This window comes from Vanacampus margaritifer, chromosome 13 (genome assembly GCF_051991255.1).
Source record: "Vanacampus margaritifer isolate UIUO_Vmar chromosome 13, RoL_Vmar_1.0, whole genome shotgun sequence".
NCBI lineage: Eukaryota > Metazoa > Chordata > Actinopteri > Syngnathiformes > Syngnathidae > Vanacampus > Vanacampus margaritifer.
In genome coordinates, this window is record NC_135444.1 from 13,659,130 (window position 1) to 13,678,765 (window position 19,636).

Here is a 19,636-nt window from a genome sequence, read left to right on the forward strand (position 1 = left end):
GAAAACATATTATTGAAAACACTTATTTAGAGAGTCACGCCACGTTTGAAAGTTCAACTCATCGAACTTCACATACATCATGTCGCACCCGTAAACATCTTTGGACATGCAAGTCATTCCGCTCAAACAAATGTAAAACTGACCATCCAAAAATCTATATCCGTACGCCAGCTGTTTCGATCAAATGCGCGGCCGACAGACAGATGATCCGACAGATGTCGCCGACAAGGTAATGGCGGCGAAAGGAGACAAACGACATCGCCGCGTAACTCCATCATGTAGCGGCGTGATGACGAATGGACATAGCCAAACATCAGTGACCCACAAGATAAACTAGCCTGTGTTTTATATTTGTCTGGCGTCCACGTGCAATGTGTAAGGATGATGGGAGTTTAGATAGAGAGGCGGCCTCGCCTCAGGTGAAATGTGCGGCGTGTTACGGATATTGTCCTTATTTATCTGCGTTCTCCGCATCCTTTCGCTCTGCGTGGTCGGAGACATGCTTGTCTTTGTGTGCTTCACTACTTCTTCATTATCTCAACCTGATTGCCATCATTACTTGGCCCGCGAGCCTAATGATCCCAGACCGCGCAACAACACTCCTTGGCCCTCAGCCTTTTTAGAAAAGCAAAGCAGTTATTGATGTGTTTTTTTTTTTCTAATGTATTGAGGGACGGTGATGTGCGCGCTCACCCGTGAATTCAAAGTAGGTCTTGCCATATAAGTAATTGCTTATGTTTGATTCATAGCGCCATCATATAGTTAGCTTTTGCGTCGCTTAATCCTGGATGAGGTGCGTTGTTTTTTGAGGATTTACGCCGCTTGCTTAGTCATTGATTGTAGCTCACAATGTGTTGGGAACGGCAAAGGTTTCAGGCAGGATGTCTAAAATCTATGCAGATGTGCTGCTTTGAATATGTAATACAAAAAGATCCATAAATTACCTGATAATTGTTGTCTTTTCAGGGATTATTGTCATACAGTAAGTATATCAATAGCATGAACCATATCAAAAAGCATAGCATTTGTTAAATTTGAATGTGAATTATTCATTTAAATGACTCCAATGGGCACATGCTAAGTAAAACAGTTTTTAAGTGAAAGATAAAAGTTTCCAATTTTTCCCTTTAAGGAAGAAGTTAACCCCCCCAAAAAATTTGACTATATGTTCTATGCAGCCCCACTTGTCAAAATATGGTATTCCTGTAAATATTGCGTTAGTGGAATATGAGTTAAGCAGCAAAATCCAGCCACTTTTATCCATCTCAGGTTGCGGCCATTTTGCCACTTGCTGTCGACTGAAATTGACATCAATGTTGCGCAGGTCTCAGGTAACAACCAATCACAGTGCAGCTTTAGAAAACAGGTTAGCTCTGATTGGTTGTTGCCTGAGCAACTGTGATGTCATCTTCAGTCAACAGCAAGTGGCAAAATGGATAAAACAGCTGGATTTTGCTTCTTAACTCATATTCCATAAATGTGATATTAATCAGAATGTCATGTTTAGACTAGTGAGGTCATATATAAGATATTATTGTCAAGAAATGTTTAAGGTTGACTTCCACTTTAAAGTCTCATTTTTGTATAGATACACACAAAAACAAAAAAAAGGCCTTAACTTTAGGTCATCAGACATGAGACTGGGCATGAATGTGGCTCGGACCTTCCTGGATTACTACAAACTCAATAACCTCATCACGGACGATGTGCCATGTCACATTCAAAGGTAGGATGTTCTGATGAAGAAATTTGCGAATGAGATTTATTTTGTGTAAATGTACATACAATTATGGGGTGTTAAACAATTGTAGTAACCCATAAATGTTTGCCTACAGTTCTGAAGTGGCGTCCCAGTCAGACAGCGAAGTGGCAAACAGAGAAAAGGAGAGGAGCCAACATGTCAAATACTAGATGGACACAGACAGCACCATTGTACACACTCACTCTTCATCACTTTGACAAGATCGACATCTCCCGGCCTCTCGACATGCATGGACTATAATGTCACATTTACCACAAGGCTTTTATTTACTACAAAATGTTTCCATATGATTTAATGTAAATGCATGCTTTCCACAGCTATTTGAATAGATAAATACAAATATTTTTTGTAATATAAAAACGTTTTGCTTTTCTCATTGCAACAATGCCAGCATTTGTACAAAAGCGACCTTAATGATGCAATGTTTGTCAAATAATGCAAATAATGTTCACAGCAAAAAAAGGTTTGAATGTTTTAGGCTGTGCGTGTTCCGAATCACTCCTTAGCCACGATAATATGGTCGTATTGACCCAGAAGAAGTTTTTCCAACTGGTGGTCATTAGCAAAACAATATGTCCCATGATGCATTGCGCTGATTGGCACAAAAATAGTCATCACAATTTTGTAAATTTGTGTGATAATTTATTTGTTCAACTTCAAATATGGAAAGCCGACCATGTTACAGTAGTGTTCAAAAAGTGATTTTTTTGTCTAGTCCTCAATGTAAAAATCTTTTAGTGACCAAGGAATGAGTGAACGATTCCGAACACAGCCTCGTAAAAGGAAAAATCTGTAAAATGTGTGTAAGGCACAAGTATAACATATGTTTCAATTGTTTGTGTTAAAAAAAAGTGTAAATGCTGCATGCAAACGAGAACCGGAAAAAAAAACACGCTGAAATACAAACCAAATGCAGGAATGTTCTAAATGCCCCACTGAGATTTGAAACCCAAACCTCAAAATCGTGAGGCAAATGTGCACTTTTTTATGCACTATTATTATTTTTTATTTCTATTTATATTCATTGCGTTGTATTTGTATTACGCTAATTGTAGTTAATTTTGAATAATAAATAAATAAATAAATAAAAAAAAAACGGTACGTGGCACAAGAATGTGAATGCCAGAGATGTCGTGAAGTGATCCATTGACAACTTCCACTTCCGCTGTTTGGTCGCCATGACAACGAGCTATTCCAGAGTGTAGTTAAATGGCCACGAAAAAGCTCTCCTTCTCAAAACTGCACCGAAAGTCTTGGAAATGTACGGTGTTGTTAGACATTCACAAGGTAAGTGCGTCATTCCGAAAACTAAACAAAAGTCAGTCGCACTGTTATGTAGCAAGCTTAACATTCAAACAAATCTGGCCAGCTTTGGTTTTCCCTTAACGCCAATTACGTATATTGAGTTCTTGTGGCGAGTAAAATCATATTTTAGAGTCGTGCAAAATACAGCGTGCTATTGGCAGAAATCGTGACTATTTTCTTTACAAATACCCTGCATTTAATGATCGTCCCACTTCCTGTTTTAAAGAGTTGTGCGCATGCGCAGGACTCGCGAGATTTGGTTGACATTTAAAAGCTACTACAAGTACTGTAAATGAAATACAGGTATTCTGTAACGTTTTGAATTATCTTTCTTAATTTCATATAACCTTAGCTTTTAATCACTGCAACTACCTTGTCATTTGTCCACATACCCATTTCCTCATAGTAGTGGTACGTAGCTAAATAAATTAAAATATCGTAAAAAAATGTTTGTTTTTTTAGTACTATAGTTCTATTCAAAACGCTAAACCCATGTACTATCTGGAGTTGCTAAATATCAGAAGGCAGTGTAAAGCCTGTGTAACTTGTTTATATTAACAAAAAAGGCACACACACACACACAAAGTGGTTCGTATGTAATATTGTAATTTCTTGAAATTGTGAACTTTGTGTTTTTGTTTTGTTTTTTGTTTTTGTTCCAAGCTAAAGCCATAATTTAAAAAATAATAATAATACAATTATCATTGCATTTAGGAAATCTAAATATATATAAAACTCACTTTTTGAACGGAATAATTAAAATACATTTTCTATGATTCTTAGATTTATTGAGCTACACCTTTAGTCGATAGTCTGTTGAAAGGATGTCTTTCAACACCTTGCATTTAATGTATAGTTGCATAATTATTTAAATGTATGAGAAAATTAGATGTTTAAAAGCTAATTGTATAAATGTAAAGGTCTCATGCCGTGGCTTGCGCCTGCCCAAGACAAGCGACATCTACTTAAGTGTTTGCATCATGGGCCAGTGGAAGAAGACTACCTGCTTGCCGCCACGCTTCCCATTATACTTTAACCAGAGGCTGGTTTTTGAAAAGGTGAGAATGATGACTGTGAATAAATAAATTTGCTGATCTAATAATCTACTGTACCTGGTTGGAGAGTCTGTCAGTCTAACCTTGTTTACCATATTGATTCGCTTTGTCGCTATGTGATGTGCTACACCAGACTTACTCCGACGCTGTTGACCCCTCTGCAGTCACTGACCTCCTAAAAGGTAAATGGCCCTCTTGAGGTTTCCCTCCTCATCTCTTGAGTTCTACATCCTGTGCTGTGCAAGCATGCAGGCTATTAGCTTCTATCTACACTGACTGCTCTTATATGTGTGCTTTTCTTCCTCTTAGCTGACACAACATCTTTTCAGCTGATTCAGTCAGCGTCTCCGGGTAAGCATTTTGAGAGTATTACGTTCCCCTGTGCAAAAAGCCATGTTTTTATGTGCATGTTATTTTTGCGGTTTCAGAGAGTAAGACCCTTGCCACCATGACGCAAAACAGCAGAGACTTCCTGAAACCTGGGCCCAGTCTGAGCGGCGCGAAAGACCCCACGGAGAAGGATGCACTGATGACGACGAGGTCCTCAACAGTTCATGTAGGCTGCCCTGCATCTACAGCATATCTCTTTTTAAAATGTTCATAAATGTACTTTCTTCTTGAGATATTTGACAGTTACGTTTTTTTTAAGCAATGAAAGAGCATTTCTTTATTGACACAAGGTGCAGAAAAGTTTAGGAAGAGACTTGTCTTCCAATTTTACTTCCCGTAGGTGTCCCAATACTTTTGACCATTTAGATCTGACTAGATCATCTAATAATATGGCAAGAGACACCGTAATGAAATCCTAAATTGACGACTCTCCCTCTTTTCATCGATAACGATGTCCTCATCACGCTCCGACAAGATTTGCATATTAACTGCCATAAATTCATTAAAAAAATTTTTTTTAAAGATTATTAAAAATTAGGGGCGACAGGCAATTAAAAAAATTAATTGTAATTAATCGCATGATTTCAATAGTTAACTCACGATTAATCACACATTTTATATCTGTTCAGGTTTTCATACTCTGGTTAACAAAAGTGGAAAAAAAAAAGTTAACTAGAAAAAGTTTAAATTAATTTTTGATGTTTATAGCCGTCATTGGCAGTGAATGAATAAAAAAAAAGAAAGAAAAGAAAACCTTATTAAAAATTTGGGGCGTCAGGCAATTCAAATTTGTAATCATAATTAATTGCATGACTTCACTAATTAACCCACAATTAATCACACATTTTATATCTGTTCTAAAGGTTTTCATACTCTTGTTAACAAAAATGTTGTTGTTTTTTAACTAATAGAAATAGTTCAAATGAATTTTTGACGTCGATAGTCGTCAATGGCAGTGAATGAGTTAAAAAGCCCCGCTCGCTCTCACTGTTGCCTTCATCCACATCAGAGTTCGGCTGTCTCCTTCCATAAAGCCGTATTTTTGAAACATGACTGGAGCTGCGGTCTATTCTGCAATTTGTTTCACTCAAGACCGGGCTCAGACGGAACAACTGCGGTCGTAAATTGGCCTCCCGGGCTTTTGTGTATGTCTATTTTGTAGACTTCATATTCTCTCCTTCTCAACATGTCACTTGTCTTGTGTCTCCAGGGCGCGTTTCCCACTGTGCAGTTTTCAGTGACGTCGTTCGTCGAGGAGAGTGATTGGATAGACTCCTCGCCTGTAAGTCTTCTGACTGCTGCTACTTAAACTAGGGAGGTTGTTTATGGATGCGTCTGTTGATTTGTAAGTGGTGTTTTGTAGAAACAGGGCAGTACGGTGGAATACTTGGGAGCAAATATGCCTCACAAGTGTAAAGTTTGGGGTTGAGTTTATATGTGCAATATTTTCCGTGCTTGCGTGGGGTTTCTCCAACTTACAACCACATTCCACCCACTGGAAATTTTCCATTGGTGTGAATGCTATTTTGTTTATTCCTGTCCAGCAATGGGCTGGCAACTAGTCCACGGTGTACTCTATGGAGGACCAAAACTGCCAAAATACAAAATAAATAAATGACTAAATGACTAAAAGTTAAAATAAAAACGGATAAACAAAATGTAATTTAAAAATTAAATAATAAAAAATTATATAAATGGAAAAAAATATATTAAAATATATATATATATATTTGTATTAAAACAATTATTATATTTTTATATTAGTTTTTATTTTAGTTTTTAGTCATTTATATATTTAATTCAAAAATTAAATACAAATGTATTCATTTATGTATATTAAAAAACACTTTTTATTTCCATTCATTTTTTTTAATTTAATTTTCAAATTATATTTTTTATATCCGTTTTTATTTTCACTTTTAGTCATTTATTTATTTATTTATTTCAAAAATTAAATACAAATGTATTCATTTATGTATACAAACATTTTTTGGTTTTTATTTTCATTAATTTTTAAAATTTAATTCCCAAATTATATTTTTTATATCCGTTTTTATTTTCACTTTTAGTCATTTATTTATTTATTTAGTCATTTATTTATTTGGAATTTTGGAAGTTTTGGTCCTCCATAGTACTCCGCCTCTCACCTACAAGTTAGCTGGCAATCATATTACATGAGGGACACAAGTATCATTCAAATTTTGATGAAAGAGCAATTAAATGTATTGTTTGACTGATTTTCTCCCAATGAAGTAATTGATCTAAATTGATCCATACCCAAGGTCAAAGACTCACTGGGTGACGGGAAGGCTGTCCAGCAGAGAGAGGTGAGTGCATGTTTGTAGATGAAACGGGCTGAGCCCATTTGCCTTGATTCAATTAAATCAAGCTTTAATGGAATGGCAGCATCAGTGTACAAACATTCATCGTTCAGCTTCTCTTAAAAATAGCGTTAGTGTTATGTGATTTCCCTAAATAGCAATTGGGCTCCCTAAATGCCTTTGTTGTATTGTATTAGACTAGAATAAACATTTGATGTGATCTTATTTATCCCGGGATGCCATTACCGACAGGCTGATGTTAGAGGCCATTAAAGTTGTTGTGGTAATTCCGTGGTTGTTGTAATGCTGAATGTTTGAGCTGGGGTTGAGACAATACATACTGCATTTCACCTTCAGATAAAGCAGGGAAGGACAACAGGTGGCCTTTGGTGGATTTTTTAAAGTAAAACGTTAACTGTCGCCGAGTAGGATTACAGTTGTGATGACAGTGTTAGACACTAGATGGCAGACATCACCTTTAAGAACAACTCCCAACTCAAGACTGCACTTTTCCACCAGAGAAGAAGAGAGCAGGTCTGGCTTTAAAGTGTTCAACTTCCTTTTCTATTTCTGTCCTCGTAGATGACCGGCCCGGTTCGAGTGAGGCCATCTTTAACTTCAAGGAAGTCTTCAAACTACGCAAGATGGTCCACATCCAGACGCTCCCCCTCCCCCTCGCCGCCCCCGTGCCACCATATTTCCTGCAAGGCAAAAAGAAAGCCACAAAAACACGGTGTTTGTCTCGAGCCAAGCTACCAGCGGCCCACCGTTGCCTCCACGTCACGGGCGCTGTCGCCGTACACCCACCGAAAAATGTGCCAGCTCTCCCTGGATGCTGAGCAGAGGCTCAGACACCTCCAGCTCGGACCGCACCAATTCAGGAAGGAGACAGAGAGCATCCCTCCGTTTTTGGTTGGTACCAGCACACTGCCATTGGCGGCAATAGACGTCAAATTTCCCATTTTAACTGTACTAGCAGTGAATAGGTTAATAAACCATCTTAGGGGAGGCCATTTTGCCACTTGTTGTCGACTGAAAATGACCTGGGTTTGGTCATGTGACATTTGCAAGCTGAGCCATGATTGGACCTGAGGCCCAAATAAATGTGATGTCATTTTCAGTCGACAACAAGTGGCAAAATGGCCGCCCCCTTAGATAGATAGAAATGGGTTGATTTTGCCTCCTTCACTGCCATTGATGCCTATAAACGTCAAAAATTCATTTTAACTATTTCTATTAGTTTAACACTTTTGTTTTCACTTTTGTTGACAAGAGTATGAAAACCTAGACATTTTTTAATAATCTTTTTTTTTTTTAACCAAAAGATTACTAAAAATTAGGGGCGTCAGGTGATTAAATTTTTTTATTGTAATTAATCGCATGACTTCAATAGTCACGATTTATCAATTTTTTTTATATCCGTTCTAAATGTACAATATTTTTTTCTAGGTTTTCATACTCTTGTTAACAAAAGTGGGAAAAAAATAAATTAATAAAAAAAACTAATATGAATAGTTCAAATTAATTTTTGACGTCTATAGCCGTCAATGGCAATGAATGAGTTAAAGGAGAAGTCAACCCGCCAAAAATTTCTTGACAATAATATGTTCTATGCAACCCCACGAGTCAAAATATGGTATTCTGGTTAATATTGTGTTAGTGGAATACGAGTAAAGCAGCAAAATCCACATTTTTTATCTATTTTAGGGGGCGGCCATTTTGCCACTTGTCGCATGAAAATAACATCACAGTTGCTCAGGTCTCAGGTAACAACCAATCACAGCTCAGCTTCAGAAAACAGGTGAGCTGTGATTGGTCGTTGGCTGAGCCCTGACCGTTAGTGGCAAAATGGCCGCCCTCCCTGAGATGGATAAAAACAGCTGGATTTTGCTGCATAACTCATATTCCACAAATGTAATATTAATCAGAATTCTGTGTTCAGATTAGTTGGAGTTGCATACAACATATTTTTGTAAAGAACATGTTTGGGTTGACTTCCATTTAAAAAAACAAACTTAGTTTCATTGCATTCTCAATTTTTTCATAGGCATGAATGTGTCTTTGGATGTTTTTTTTTTTAATGCCCTGTGAGTCATCTGGGATAGGCTGTAGCTCACTCGCATATTATTTGTGTAATCCCAAAAATATGACCTTCACGTTTTTGTGCTTGGTTGATACAGTCATATAAACTGGATTAATACCTCTCTGACAATGTCAATCAAAACTAAGATTTATTATCCTTTATATATTTTTATTTTTATTTTTTTTACACAATTGATGTGTTGAATGTTTGCAGGCGCACACAGCGTTGTGGCTATTTCCAACCTCTTTGGGATCTTACAAATGTGAGCATGATTAATATAGCAGGAGGATTAAGCGGACGTCATGATAAAAGGGCAGCGTTAATCTCTTCACCTGAGCCGTTAATGGATTGTGACGTCGCTGACAATGTTTCGCCGAGGGATTCTAAAGAGCTGCTCAGTTTAGGAGGGCGCAGTTATTTGTGAACGTTTGATTTGTATGTATCGCTGCTGGGGGGGGGATTTGCATATGAAGGGCAGGCCACGGGGGACATACAAAGTCCCTCCTATCACTTTGACATCCAACTCTAATCCCAATGCACTGCAACCAAAATCCCTGAGCACACTCTTTTTTTTTTTTTTTTTTTTTTTTTTTAAGGGAGAGGTTAAGAATGGAATTCACCAGAAATAACACTGACATTGCTCTGCTATTTCCTGAGGGAGTCCCTTGTGGACAATTAACCCAGGTAATTGAGAGTCAAACTGCAATTAGCAAATAGATACCTAATGAAGTGGCTTCGACAGGAGGCACATTCGCTTTTAAGAGCAGTACTGTGTTGAGTTTGCTTAAAAGCCCCGTTGCTTTTGTTTTGACACATCCGAGAGTAAACGTGTCGGCGTGACGACGATCTGCTCTGCGCTTTTTGCCGGCAGGTTCCGACCGGTGGTTTGGAGGATGCCTACTCGCCTTCGCTGCAGGGTTACGTGCACTGCTGCCACGCAGTCAGCCTCTTGGATGGCGACTGTGGTAGGCCACACTGAGCTAAGTAGCAACATGTGAAATGTTAGCGGATAAGTGCTGTCTTTGTCTTTTTCAGATTCTCTCTTTGACAGCTGCATTGGGGCATCCAGAGTAAGTCTTCGTAAGAGCATTTTATCATATTTAATACACCAATTCCATTCTTCAATTCAGGTTGAAGTCCTGTAACTCTGAAGTTTGTTTCTCTTTGCAAACGTGTGTGACAATAAACCCTCAGGCAACAAAGGTTTTTCCACATCAGTCTCATGTAACCCATGCAGATGCGGTCAGGTCGCGCGTGGTCGTCTCCCAGACGCGGTGAGCTGAGCCAAAGTCCTCTTCGAGCGTCCTCCCGAGGTCCTGCCAAGCACTCCCTCAGGGAAAGGTGAAAGAACGCTGCAAAACCTCACAATATTACAATTTTATATCTGGACCAGGACATTGAAGGTCGGGTACACGCGGTTTTGTCCCGATTTTTTTGGGGGGGGGACATTTTCAATATTTATGACTAAAAAGCTTTGTGTTTGAAAAAAGCTGACTACTCTTGACCTTACTTTGCTGGCCGGCACTAACACTCGAGCCTTCGTCGAATCATCACGGCAACGGCTTAAACATGTTTGCTTTTATTTATTTATTTTGTTTTTATTATTATAATAATAATAATTATTATTATTATCCATACATCATCCTTCTTCTGAATTATTATTATTATTATTAACTCATTCACTGCCATTGATGACTATAGACGTCAAAAATTCTATTAGTTTAAAAAAATAAAAATTTCATTACATTTTTTATGAAAACCTAGAATTTTTTTTATTGTACATTTATAACAGATATAAAATTATCATGCAATTAATTATGATTAAACAGCCCTTATTTTTTTTTATTTTTTATTTTTATTAGGCCCGTCAAGGGATTTTTTTTTTATTGTAATTAATCATATGACTTCACTAGTTAACTAACGATTAATCACAAATTTTATATCTGTTCTAAATTTACAATATTTTTTTTTCTCTAGGTTTTCATACTCTTGTTAGCAAAAGTGGAAAAAAATGTTAAACTAATAAAAATAGTTTAAATGAATGTTTTACGTCTATAGCCGTCCAAGGCAGTGAATGAGTTATTATTATTATTTTATTTTTTAATTTTATTTATATATTTATTTTCATTTCCTTGTTCTTTGCCCCGAGCCATTTCCAGACAAATCCACTCGTAGGTCCGTCATGATTATTGGTGAGCAGCAAAAATTATACTATTTATAAAATCCTAACCTCAGACATTACTGTACATCAAATTGAAATGAAAGTATAATAATAAATAAAATAACATAACAGGAAGCTCAAATCCAAGATTCAAACCCCAAATTCTTCCTCAATTCCCACCAATGCATTTGAGCAACAACCTTCGAGTCCGAAACTTTCCAGGCGAAAATCCCTTTTAATTTCTTCACATTCCCGCCTGAGCAGGATGTCGACGCATAATCCTTCTCCTGTCACGTTTGCCATGATGAATTCCTCCCAAATGCGTCTGTGTAAACAAAAACACATTTGCTGTTTGCTTGTAGGATCTCCACAGGCCGAGAGGCACCTGCCTGTTGTCCCAATGATGGGATCCTGCGAGCTAGTGGTCACACGTGTATGTGCTAAATTAGAGGCGCTGATGTCCCGTCATGTTTGTTCATTACCGGGCGCCGAGGAGGGAAAACAGAGGAAGAGCGTATTGATTTGTGTTGCTGTGTTGATGCCTTTGACCCGATGCTCACTTTAATACATTCACCAGAGACCTTGTCATCCATCACGCCGGCTGCCAGTCGATCCCACGGCCGACGCCCATGTTGGCTTGCCTTCGTCTCCTCCTACACGCCCCCCAAACTCGGCTCATAAGCAAACATTAAAATCAATAGACAATCTCACCACAAAGTCAATCTCGGGAAATGAACGATAGTTTTGTCGCAATTGCAAACGCCACAAGAGTTGCAGTGCGTCAGATTAGAGCGGCGAGGAGAAGGGCACGGCTCGCTACTTCACTCGGTTTCATCTACTGTATACAAGCAAGTGTTGACGCCGTAAGCTACGATATCCGAGTCGGTTCATGCTTCTCCTTCCTGACTGTCAGGCTTGAGTTCAACTACACATCAAATGTTTCGCTGCACAGTGAATCTTGAATCCTGCCTATCAATAAATACTTGGTTAAGTAATTTACTGTAGTTAGTCCCCCAAAAAAGTGTAATTGCACTTCCACTACAGTAGGTGGCAGTGGCGCTCTCATTGTCAGTGCGTAAGGAGTACTGTTAGCTCCTCTGTAGAGGTGTGCTTGCAACAATTTCAATTATATTATTTTTATCGTCGCGGGGTCATAGGGGTTGCAAAATATTGCCTTTTTCATCGAGTAACAAAAAATAACTGAGAAGCACTGCATTAGTGCCACATTTTGAATATCACAGCATTTGCAGCAAAAAAAAAAAGAGAACAAAGAAAAATAGAAAACAATTTGGTTAACTGATCAAAAATAAGTAATTCCACATAATATATTAATGTTTTATTTATTTAAAATACTTGATTACTAGATTACTGTATTAAAGCAAGGTGTTTTTTTGTTTGTTTTTTAAACGACCATGTATAGTAAGGCTTTTTTTTTTAACCATGTATAGTGAGGCTTTTTTTGTATGCATCGTCGTTTATTTGTTTTTGTTTTTAAATAAAAGCTTTACTACTATTCATGATCATTTACAAAAAATAATCAGCCTTACTATACATAGTTGTTTTTTGTTTGTTTGTTTTAAAGAGAAAAAAACAATGACTGAAACTTACATTCGGAACAAAACAACTTTCGATGTAATAAAAGTAAGTTACCGCCGTCATTTCTGCAAATGATACCACTCGAGCAGCATTTAACTGAAGCCAATTTATAAGTCACAATCTTTAATAGAGCTGTCAGTGTATCTCATTGAGCAGTAATATTGTGCACACGTTATGTTTGTGTTCAAGGTTGAATGAAGAACTTGTCGGTAAATGACACCTAGTTTCCAGGTTGAAAAGCGTTCATAAGGCTTTGTTTCACGTGGGGCTGTAGCGCCCTCTAGTGGACAAAAGGAAAACTGCACGTTTTGAGCTTCCTCTTTTTTAATGTGGTTCATTTAAAATGGCCTTTTTTAAAGAAAACTCATATCGTGTTGGTGAACGCTCCTTTTTATTGTTTCCATAACTCTTTTTTTGTAACAGTTTTACAGCTCAATTTGTTTCTGTTGTTTGACCTTCCCAGTGATCCCAGTCCATCCTACTGGGAGCAGATCCATAGCAGAGTCCAGAAGATCCTTCTGACACACAGAGTCCCCTTGGACCATCGACTGACCTTTTGATCTCAGCGTAGAGGAACTGCATAGCCATCACTTTAGTGTTTAAAGTACACGCTGATACATTTTGTTGCGGTGAGTCTCACACAAGCCATTTAATGTTTGATAGCATTTCAAAAAGCACAGATACCTTTTTTTGTTATTTCCATCCATATCAGGTGAATTCAACTGTTTGTATTTGTGTCTCCCACTTTATTAACGTTTTTTTTTTTTTTGCTTTAATGTATTCGTTGACAGTGATCATGCAAGGAACCCTTTTAACAGATTTCACACCGATCACATCAGACAAATGAAATACAAAAAAACCCATGAAACATGATTGAAATAGCAAATGATTTGCTTAGGTTAAAATAAATGATTATGATAAAAAGTTATGTACATATGAAAATACACAATGAAAAACAGTTTCGAGATTTGTGTTGTCCATAATAGCTTAAATTTATATGGGGGGAAATTCTCTACCATTAAAATGGGAAAATACACACAGCATGTACACATTAACACAAAAAATGATTATATTACATGTGTTCAAATACATAATCTGGGGGGAAAAAATACAATTGTTCAACTAAGCAGAGTAAGATATTTTAATGGTTTACAGATGGGTTTTTTATGTGTACAAAAATTGAACCATTGGTGCAGTTTAATGATGTCAGACTTTATTTGTAAATGACAACAACTGCTGTGCGGTTCTACATGCGGACAATTAATTCATTAATTAATTGTACATACCATAATTGACTTTGTGTACAAGTTGTAAAACTCGCATGTCTCACTTTGCGACTTTCTCTGATTTCTTGTGGAATTTATTCTTCTTGAATTTCTTGTGCTTGCCTGATGCCAGAGCTGCTTTCTCGGCCACGATGTTGTGGTACTTCTTCTTGTTCTTACTGAAAACACAATATTAGCACACAAATTAAGTCTTGGCTTACTTTTTTAAGGTATATATATGTTTGTTGATTTTTTTTTTTTAATGGTGTGAAACATGTTTGATTCAATGACTCACGAATCATTTCATACTTAAGCTGTATCAAAAATTGAAAAATAAAAAATAATACATTTAGCTCCTCTCAGAACTCTCATGGGGTAAGAAAGTAAAATGTCTGACCTCCTGAACTCTGCATCAGCCAGCAGCTCCTCCACCATTGTCCTCTTCCTCTGCTTCTTGGGAACGCGGGAATGATAGAAGTCGACGGGGTTGTCCACCACGGTTGCCACCTGTACAGAAAAAGCACATAAACCACGTTGAAACACCCCGCGTGCTTCCGACAGGTAACAACTGTTTTTTTTTTGGTTTTTTTTTGTCGTCCGGACCTGGAAGTACTTGGGGAAGCCATCTCGGTCGTTCTTCTTGTAGAACCTCTTGGGATCCAGGGAGGATCTCATCTTCAGCAGTTTCAAGTCATTCGTCAGCTCCTTGGTGAGCTCGGGAGCTTTCATGTTGAACCAGGCATCTCCTGTCGTCTTCTCGCGCTCCACCTGGAAGACGGGATTACATTAGATGGATTCATAAATGATGTATTGAATTAGATTTTTTTTTTAATCTATCCTCCATTAATGGCGGAGAAATTCATGTTTGATGTTTTTGTCAATTTTGTGAAGTATAATAATATAATAATGAACTCATTCACTGCCAATGATAGCTATAGACGTCAAAAAATTAATTTGAACTATTTCTATTAGTTTCACATTTTTATTAACAAGAGTATGAAAACCTAGACTTTTTTATTGTACATTTGGAACAGATATAACATTTTTGATTAGGTAACTATTGAAGTAATGTGATTAATTACAATTTTAAAGAATTAATCATCTGACGCCCCTAATTTCTAATAATCTTTTCTTTTTTCTTAATTAGGGACATCAGGCGATTAAATGTTTTAATTGTAATTAATCACATAGCTTCACTAGTTAATCACTAATTTTCTGAATCTGTTCTAAATGTAAAAAAAAAATTCTAGGTTTTCATACTTTTGTTAATAAAAGTGGAAAAAAATGTGAAACTAATAGAAATAGTTCAGATGATTTTTTTTTTACGTCTATACCCGTCAATGGCAGTGAATGAGTTAAAATAGACCTGCAACCAACAGTTGTCAATTTCAAAGTGTGCGTCCATCTCCAAAAAGTAGTTAAACTTACTCTGTGCTTTTTCTTCAAGGCTTGTTTGGTTTCACTGTAAGGTGGAACCGCGTCCTTCTTCTCAAAGTCGGGTCCCATCACGCTCTTCTTCATCACCTGTGCACATACATGTATTTACATACAAAACATGACTCGTTTATAAAACATCGCTAATGCTAAAGCGGTTGGACAATCCTATTCAAATGCTAATAGAAAAATTATTTTGGGTAAGTCTGGGTAAGATGACGCTACTCACAGGCACATTTTTTTACCAATGTGTGGGAAATTAGTTATGTTAAAAGAATGGACCGTTCATCTGTCTCAAATCATCAAAATTTTCCAAGTTGAGTGATGTGATCGAGTTGCCGGTACGAACAACTACAAGACGCAACTATCAGACAAAACCATCATCCCATCATGGATTTCGCCATCAGTGCATCATAATGCTCATTATTAATCATCGGCTGGAAAAACACGTCAACGCGAGCGTTTACCTCATCCTGGTCCTTCTTCCCCTTCTGCCGGTTCACCGAACTGGAGCTGGGCTTTGATTTGCCGCCGTCCAAAGTGATGTACAAACCCCCGAGCCGTCTCATGTTGATGCCCGGGTCGATGCGAGTGGACATCTCTTTCCTGCAACAAATGGCGAAGGGGACGTCACGGCTCATTTCCTTCACACGCTCCACGGGAAATAATGAATTGTTGCTAGAGACATATTTATATCGGATAATTATCTTTTGAGTCTTTTTGGTGACATTGCCCAAAGGAAAAGAAAAAAAAAACTTGGTAGCAAATAGTAGTGTTGGGTGTGTGCCTTAAAGAGGCGTGGCAACAATCGTCATAACAATCCTTTAGAAGATTGATGGGACTTAGCGTCTCGTGTTTTACTCACAGTAAAGGATTCCTGCTTGACAAGAGGAGCGCCGCTTCCCCGCAGTCGTCCTCGTCGTCCTCGGCCTCTTCGTCCACAAACTCGTCCTCTTCCTCACCTTCCTCGGCGCCGACCACCTCCTCCTGCGTGAGGCGCTCCGTGTAGTAATCTTCGTCTATGTCCTGTCCGGGTCGCGTGTCCACCATGAACAGGCCGTCCAGAGACTCCCCCGCCGCCCCCGCCTTCTTTTTGGCCTTCCCGGAGGGGTCTTGTCTCTCTCCTGGATCCTCGTCTTCTTGTTCGGAGATGTCCTCGTACTCTTCATCCTCCTCATCCTCACTGCTCTCCAGGAGGCTGACTGCTTTCTGGGTAGCTTTCGTGTACTTAAGAGGAGATTTCTTAGGCGTCCTCTGCTCAGCGACGGACGCCGCCGTCTCCTCGGGCTTCCTGGAGTGGATTTGTCTCTCTGCCGTGTCGTCGTCGTCTTCTGATTCCTCCTCTTCGTCCTCTCTGCTTGCCACGGTGCTGCTTGTTGTGGTCTTCTGGGTAGCTTTCGTGTCCTTAAGAGGAGATTTCTTAGGCGTCCTCTGCTCAGCGACGGACGCCGCCGTCTCCTCGGGCTTCCTGGTGTGGACTTGTCTCTCTGCCGTGTCGTCGTCGTCTTCTGATTCCTCCCCTTCGTCCTCTCTGCTCGCCACGGTGCTGCTTGTTGTGGTATTCTCGGTGGCTTTCGTGTCTCGTCCCTCTCCCATGTCTTTTTCTTCTGCGTCCGTCTCATCGTCCTCTCTGCTTGCGACAGGACTGCTCGTTGACGTTTTCTCCGTGGCTTTCGCGTCCTCAGGCGGAGGTTCCTCAGGTGTCACTTGCGCGACCGCTTCAGGCTCCCTCTCACCAATATCCTCTTCTTCCTTGCTGCTCTGCAAGTTTGCTTCCTGCTCGACTTCCATGTCCTCCGCGTCCTCCTGCGTTCCCGAGACATCTCCATGCAAATGCCGGTCATCCCGCGACACCTGTGTGTGCACGTCGTCGTCCTTTCCGTCGTCTGCTCCGACATCCTCGCATGTTGCCCCGGAGGACGAAGGCCCCGTTTCCTCCTCCATCTTTTCAACTGCCGGGGAATCCTCTTCCTGCTTTTCAGCGGACAGCTCACCCTGCTGGTCTGCGGTCGCCACTGCGGCCTCGACAAGAACCTCCTCCCCATCTAGATTTGCCGGTCTGGCTTCAGTTTCCACGCTGGTTTTCTTCTCTTCTTCCAGCAAGGTACTGTCCGCGTCCTCGGCGACCACCGTGCTTTCCAGCAGGGAGTCGTGTGGTGCATTTCCCGCCGGGGAGGTCTCCAGGACAGGCGTTGAACTGGGCAGAGGCCGGTGCAGCCGAGCGCTCCCCGAGTTGGTGCGGCTGCTGCAGGGGCTACCCGGGGCAGACGGTCCGTCCGTCAGGTCAAATTCTGACTCGACGGTCTGGGAACTAGAGGATTGGGTCTTCGCCTGTTGCTGTGAGCAGACGGTATATTCAGAGCCGGATTCAAAGCCCTCAGAGTCGCAAGACTTCTCAGCCGCGGTGCGTCTAGTTGTCCTTCGGCTACTCGGGGTTGGCGAGCTTTCCGAGGCTTCGTCCAGGTTCAGGGGAATGGGACACACCTTCTTTCTTGATCTGGCACTTCTGCGGATCGAGGACTGAGAAGCCAAGCTCTCCGTGTCAGAAAGGTCGGACTCTTCCGGTTGCCGTTTGGCGGAGGATTTGGTGCTTCTCCTTCGACTTTGTGTGACTCTTTGGGATTCAGTCGGTAGTGAAGAGCTTGAGCCCGCCTTGTCATCTCCGGCCTTGACAGGAGCTACCCTGCTCCTCGTGCTTTGGACCTTTTTCTGCGGAGGTCCTAAAGAAGAGCAAGAGTCCGCCTCAGACAATTCTTCTTCTGCATAATTCAAAGTGCCGGCAAGTCTTCTGCTCCTTCTGCGGCACGTCGTCGGAGGTTCACTCTCAGACACAACAGAGCTACTGGATTCCACCTTCTTTCCTGGAGTTCTCCTCCTCGTGCTTCGGACATTCCTCGAAGAGGAGACCTCCGCCTCGGATGATTCTTGACTCGCTTTGCGGGCCGCCCTGCTGCGAGTCACCGTTAGTTCCACGTCGGACATGACGGAGCAGCAAGACTCCAGGTCGGACACATCTGCTTCGTGGGTGGAGCCCACAGGGGTGCAAGACTGCTCGGGGCTGTGGAGTCTGGAGGCTCGGGTGCATCTTCTCAACAGGGGCGTCGGCCGGCCGCCGGATTCTTCTTGAAGCCGACTGCTGGTTTCCAACAGGACCCGCTGAGTGGAGTTCTTCACTTGTGAGGCCGCACTCCTGGTTCGCCTCCCTGTTGATGGAGTGGCCTGTGGGGAACGAGAGGAAAACATGTTTTGATTAGTGATAGCTAGCCATTTGACAACATTTCCAACATCAGTCCCAACTGTGTGGAATTAGTCCCATTAAATTTCACACTAAGTAAAATGATAACAGCTCTTTTATGTGTGCCTGTTCCACATGGTGGGGGTGCGTGATATGAAAGGAAAACCTCAGCTGGCTTTATCAAAGGATGGTCAATTATTTTTGCCTGAATTGTTTTAAAAACACGATCAATTAACAATCTCATGTATTATGTTATATTTTATTATTTCTACATAAAAGTCATTTTTAAATTACACTTCATCACAGCATTATGCATTGTGTTCCCTCGTTTCTCTATTATTTTTGCCCATTATTATTTACATCTTAATGTTACAAAGACTATAGAGTATTTATTTACCACGTTACTAATCAATACAGAAAAAAGGGGACTTCTCTAAAATGATACGTGATGCAATTTTTCTGCTAGTGCGTTAACTTGTACTTTTATTCATGTTCGATTTAAAAACACATACTGTACAATATGATTTGTTGTGTTTAGTCTGTCAGGACCAAACACCCGGCAATGTTAAAGTCATAAAGTCAATGAAGTTGTTTGAAAACTTTCATGTTATAAACACGCCAGCGGTGGCCCACGTGAGTTGGATGTACACGCAGCAGATGATCGATAACCACAACCTAAAACTTACGATAGACATACAGTAAACAATATTTAGTTCATAGAGAAAATGTACATATCGGAATAAGTTGCACGCACATTTACCAGGTCTTCGACGCGCTGCTCGACATTTGTTTTAGTTGGAGAGCACACGCGCGATCCTCTTCTGGTGGCAACCATCTTGAATCAGCTTGTCAAGTCACTTCCGCTTGGGAGATCAGACTAAAGCAATCGATACACGGAAGTGCTACATTCTTCTTCGTCTTGTGTAGTTTGGTGGTTGGCAAACCAGCGTCCACACGCAGTGCCGCCACTTCCTGGACTGGAGTATGGAAAAGTGAAATCCAAATTCTACTATAATGTACTATAAAGAA

The 19,636-nt window shown here is 40.1% G+C and overlaps 3 protein-coding genes across 9 annotated transcripts in view; 2 read left to right on the forward strand and 1 right to left on the reverse strand.

Moving 5' to 3' along the window:
* The window catches only part of agbl4 (AGBL carboxypeptidase 4), a 336,250-nt gene extending 334,269 nt beyond the window's left edge, over positions 1-1,981 (forward strand). For both annotated transcript variants that reach the window (XM_077584564.1, XM_077584565.1), the window contains 2 exons: positions 1,633-1,726; positions 1,836-1,981. In XM_077584564.1, the coding sequence (XP_077440690.1) occupies positions 1,633-1,726; positions 1,836-1,911 (170 nt within the window). In that variant the 3' untranslated portion in view covers positions 1,912-1,981. The remainder of the gene's footprint in view (positions 1-1,632; positions 1,727-1,835) is intronic.
* A 920-nt stretch (positions 1,982-2,901) lies between these two features.
* On the forward strand, positions 2,902-13,727 carry spata6 (spermatogenesis associated 6). Of its 5 annotated transcripts, none has more exons than XM_077584580.1 (12): positions 2,902-3,049; positions 3,988-4,125; positions 4,256-4,304; positions 4,432-4,473; positions 4,551-4,678; positions 5,723-5,794; positions 6,795-6,839; positions 7,416-7,745; positions 9,788-9,881; positions 9,952-9,986; positions 10,154-10,257; positions 11,440-11,926. In XM_077584580.1, the coding sequence occupies exons 1-12, from the start codon at positions 2,972-2,974 to the stop codon at positions 11,519-11,521; spliced, it is 1,197 nt and encodes a 398-aa protein (XP_077440706.1). In that variant the 5' UTR covers positions 2,902-2,971; the 3' UTR covers positions 11,522-11,926. The 5 variants fall into 5 exon arrangements, with proteins under 5 accessions (XP_077440706.1, XP_077440705.1, XP_077440707.1 ...); XM_077584579.1 differs by lacking the exon at positions 11,440-11,926 and adding an exon at positions 13,137-13,727 and having other exon boundaries at positions 2,916-3,049; XM_077584582.1 differs by lacking the exons at positions 2,902-3,049; positions 11,440-11,926 and adding exons at positions 3,074-3,370; positions 13,137-13,727.
* Positions 13,728-13,864: 137 nt separating this feature from the next.
* On the reverse strand, positions 13,865-19,482 carry dnttip2 (deoxynucleotidyltransferase, terminal, interacting protein 2). 2 transcript variants are annotated; one of them, XM_077584563.1, is made up of 7 exons: positions 19,368-19,482; positions 16,238-18,591; positions 15,840-15,978; positions 15,367-15,462; positions 14,542-14,706; positions 14,336-14,445; positions 13,865-14,117 (listed from the first exon to the last, which is right to left on the reverse strand). In XM_077584563.1, the coding sequence occupies exons 1-7, from the start codon at positions 19,440-19,442 to the stop codon at positions 14,000-14,002; spliced, it is 3,057 nt and encodes a 1,018-aa protein (XP_077440689.1). In that variant the 5' UTR covers positions 19,443-19,482; the 3' UTR covers positions 13,865-13,999. The 2 variants fall into 2 exon arrangements, with proteins under 2 accessions (XP_077440689.1, XP_077440688.1); XM_077584562.1 differs by having other exon boundaries at positions 19,362-19,474.
* Between the last annotated feature and the right edge of the window lie 154 nt (positions 19,483-19,636).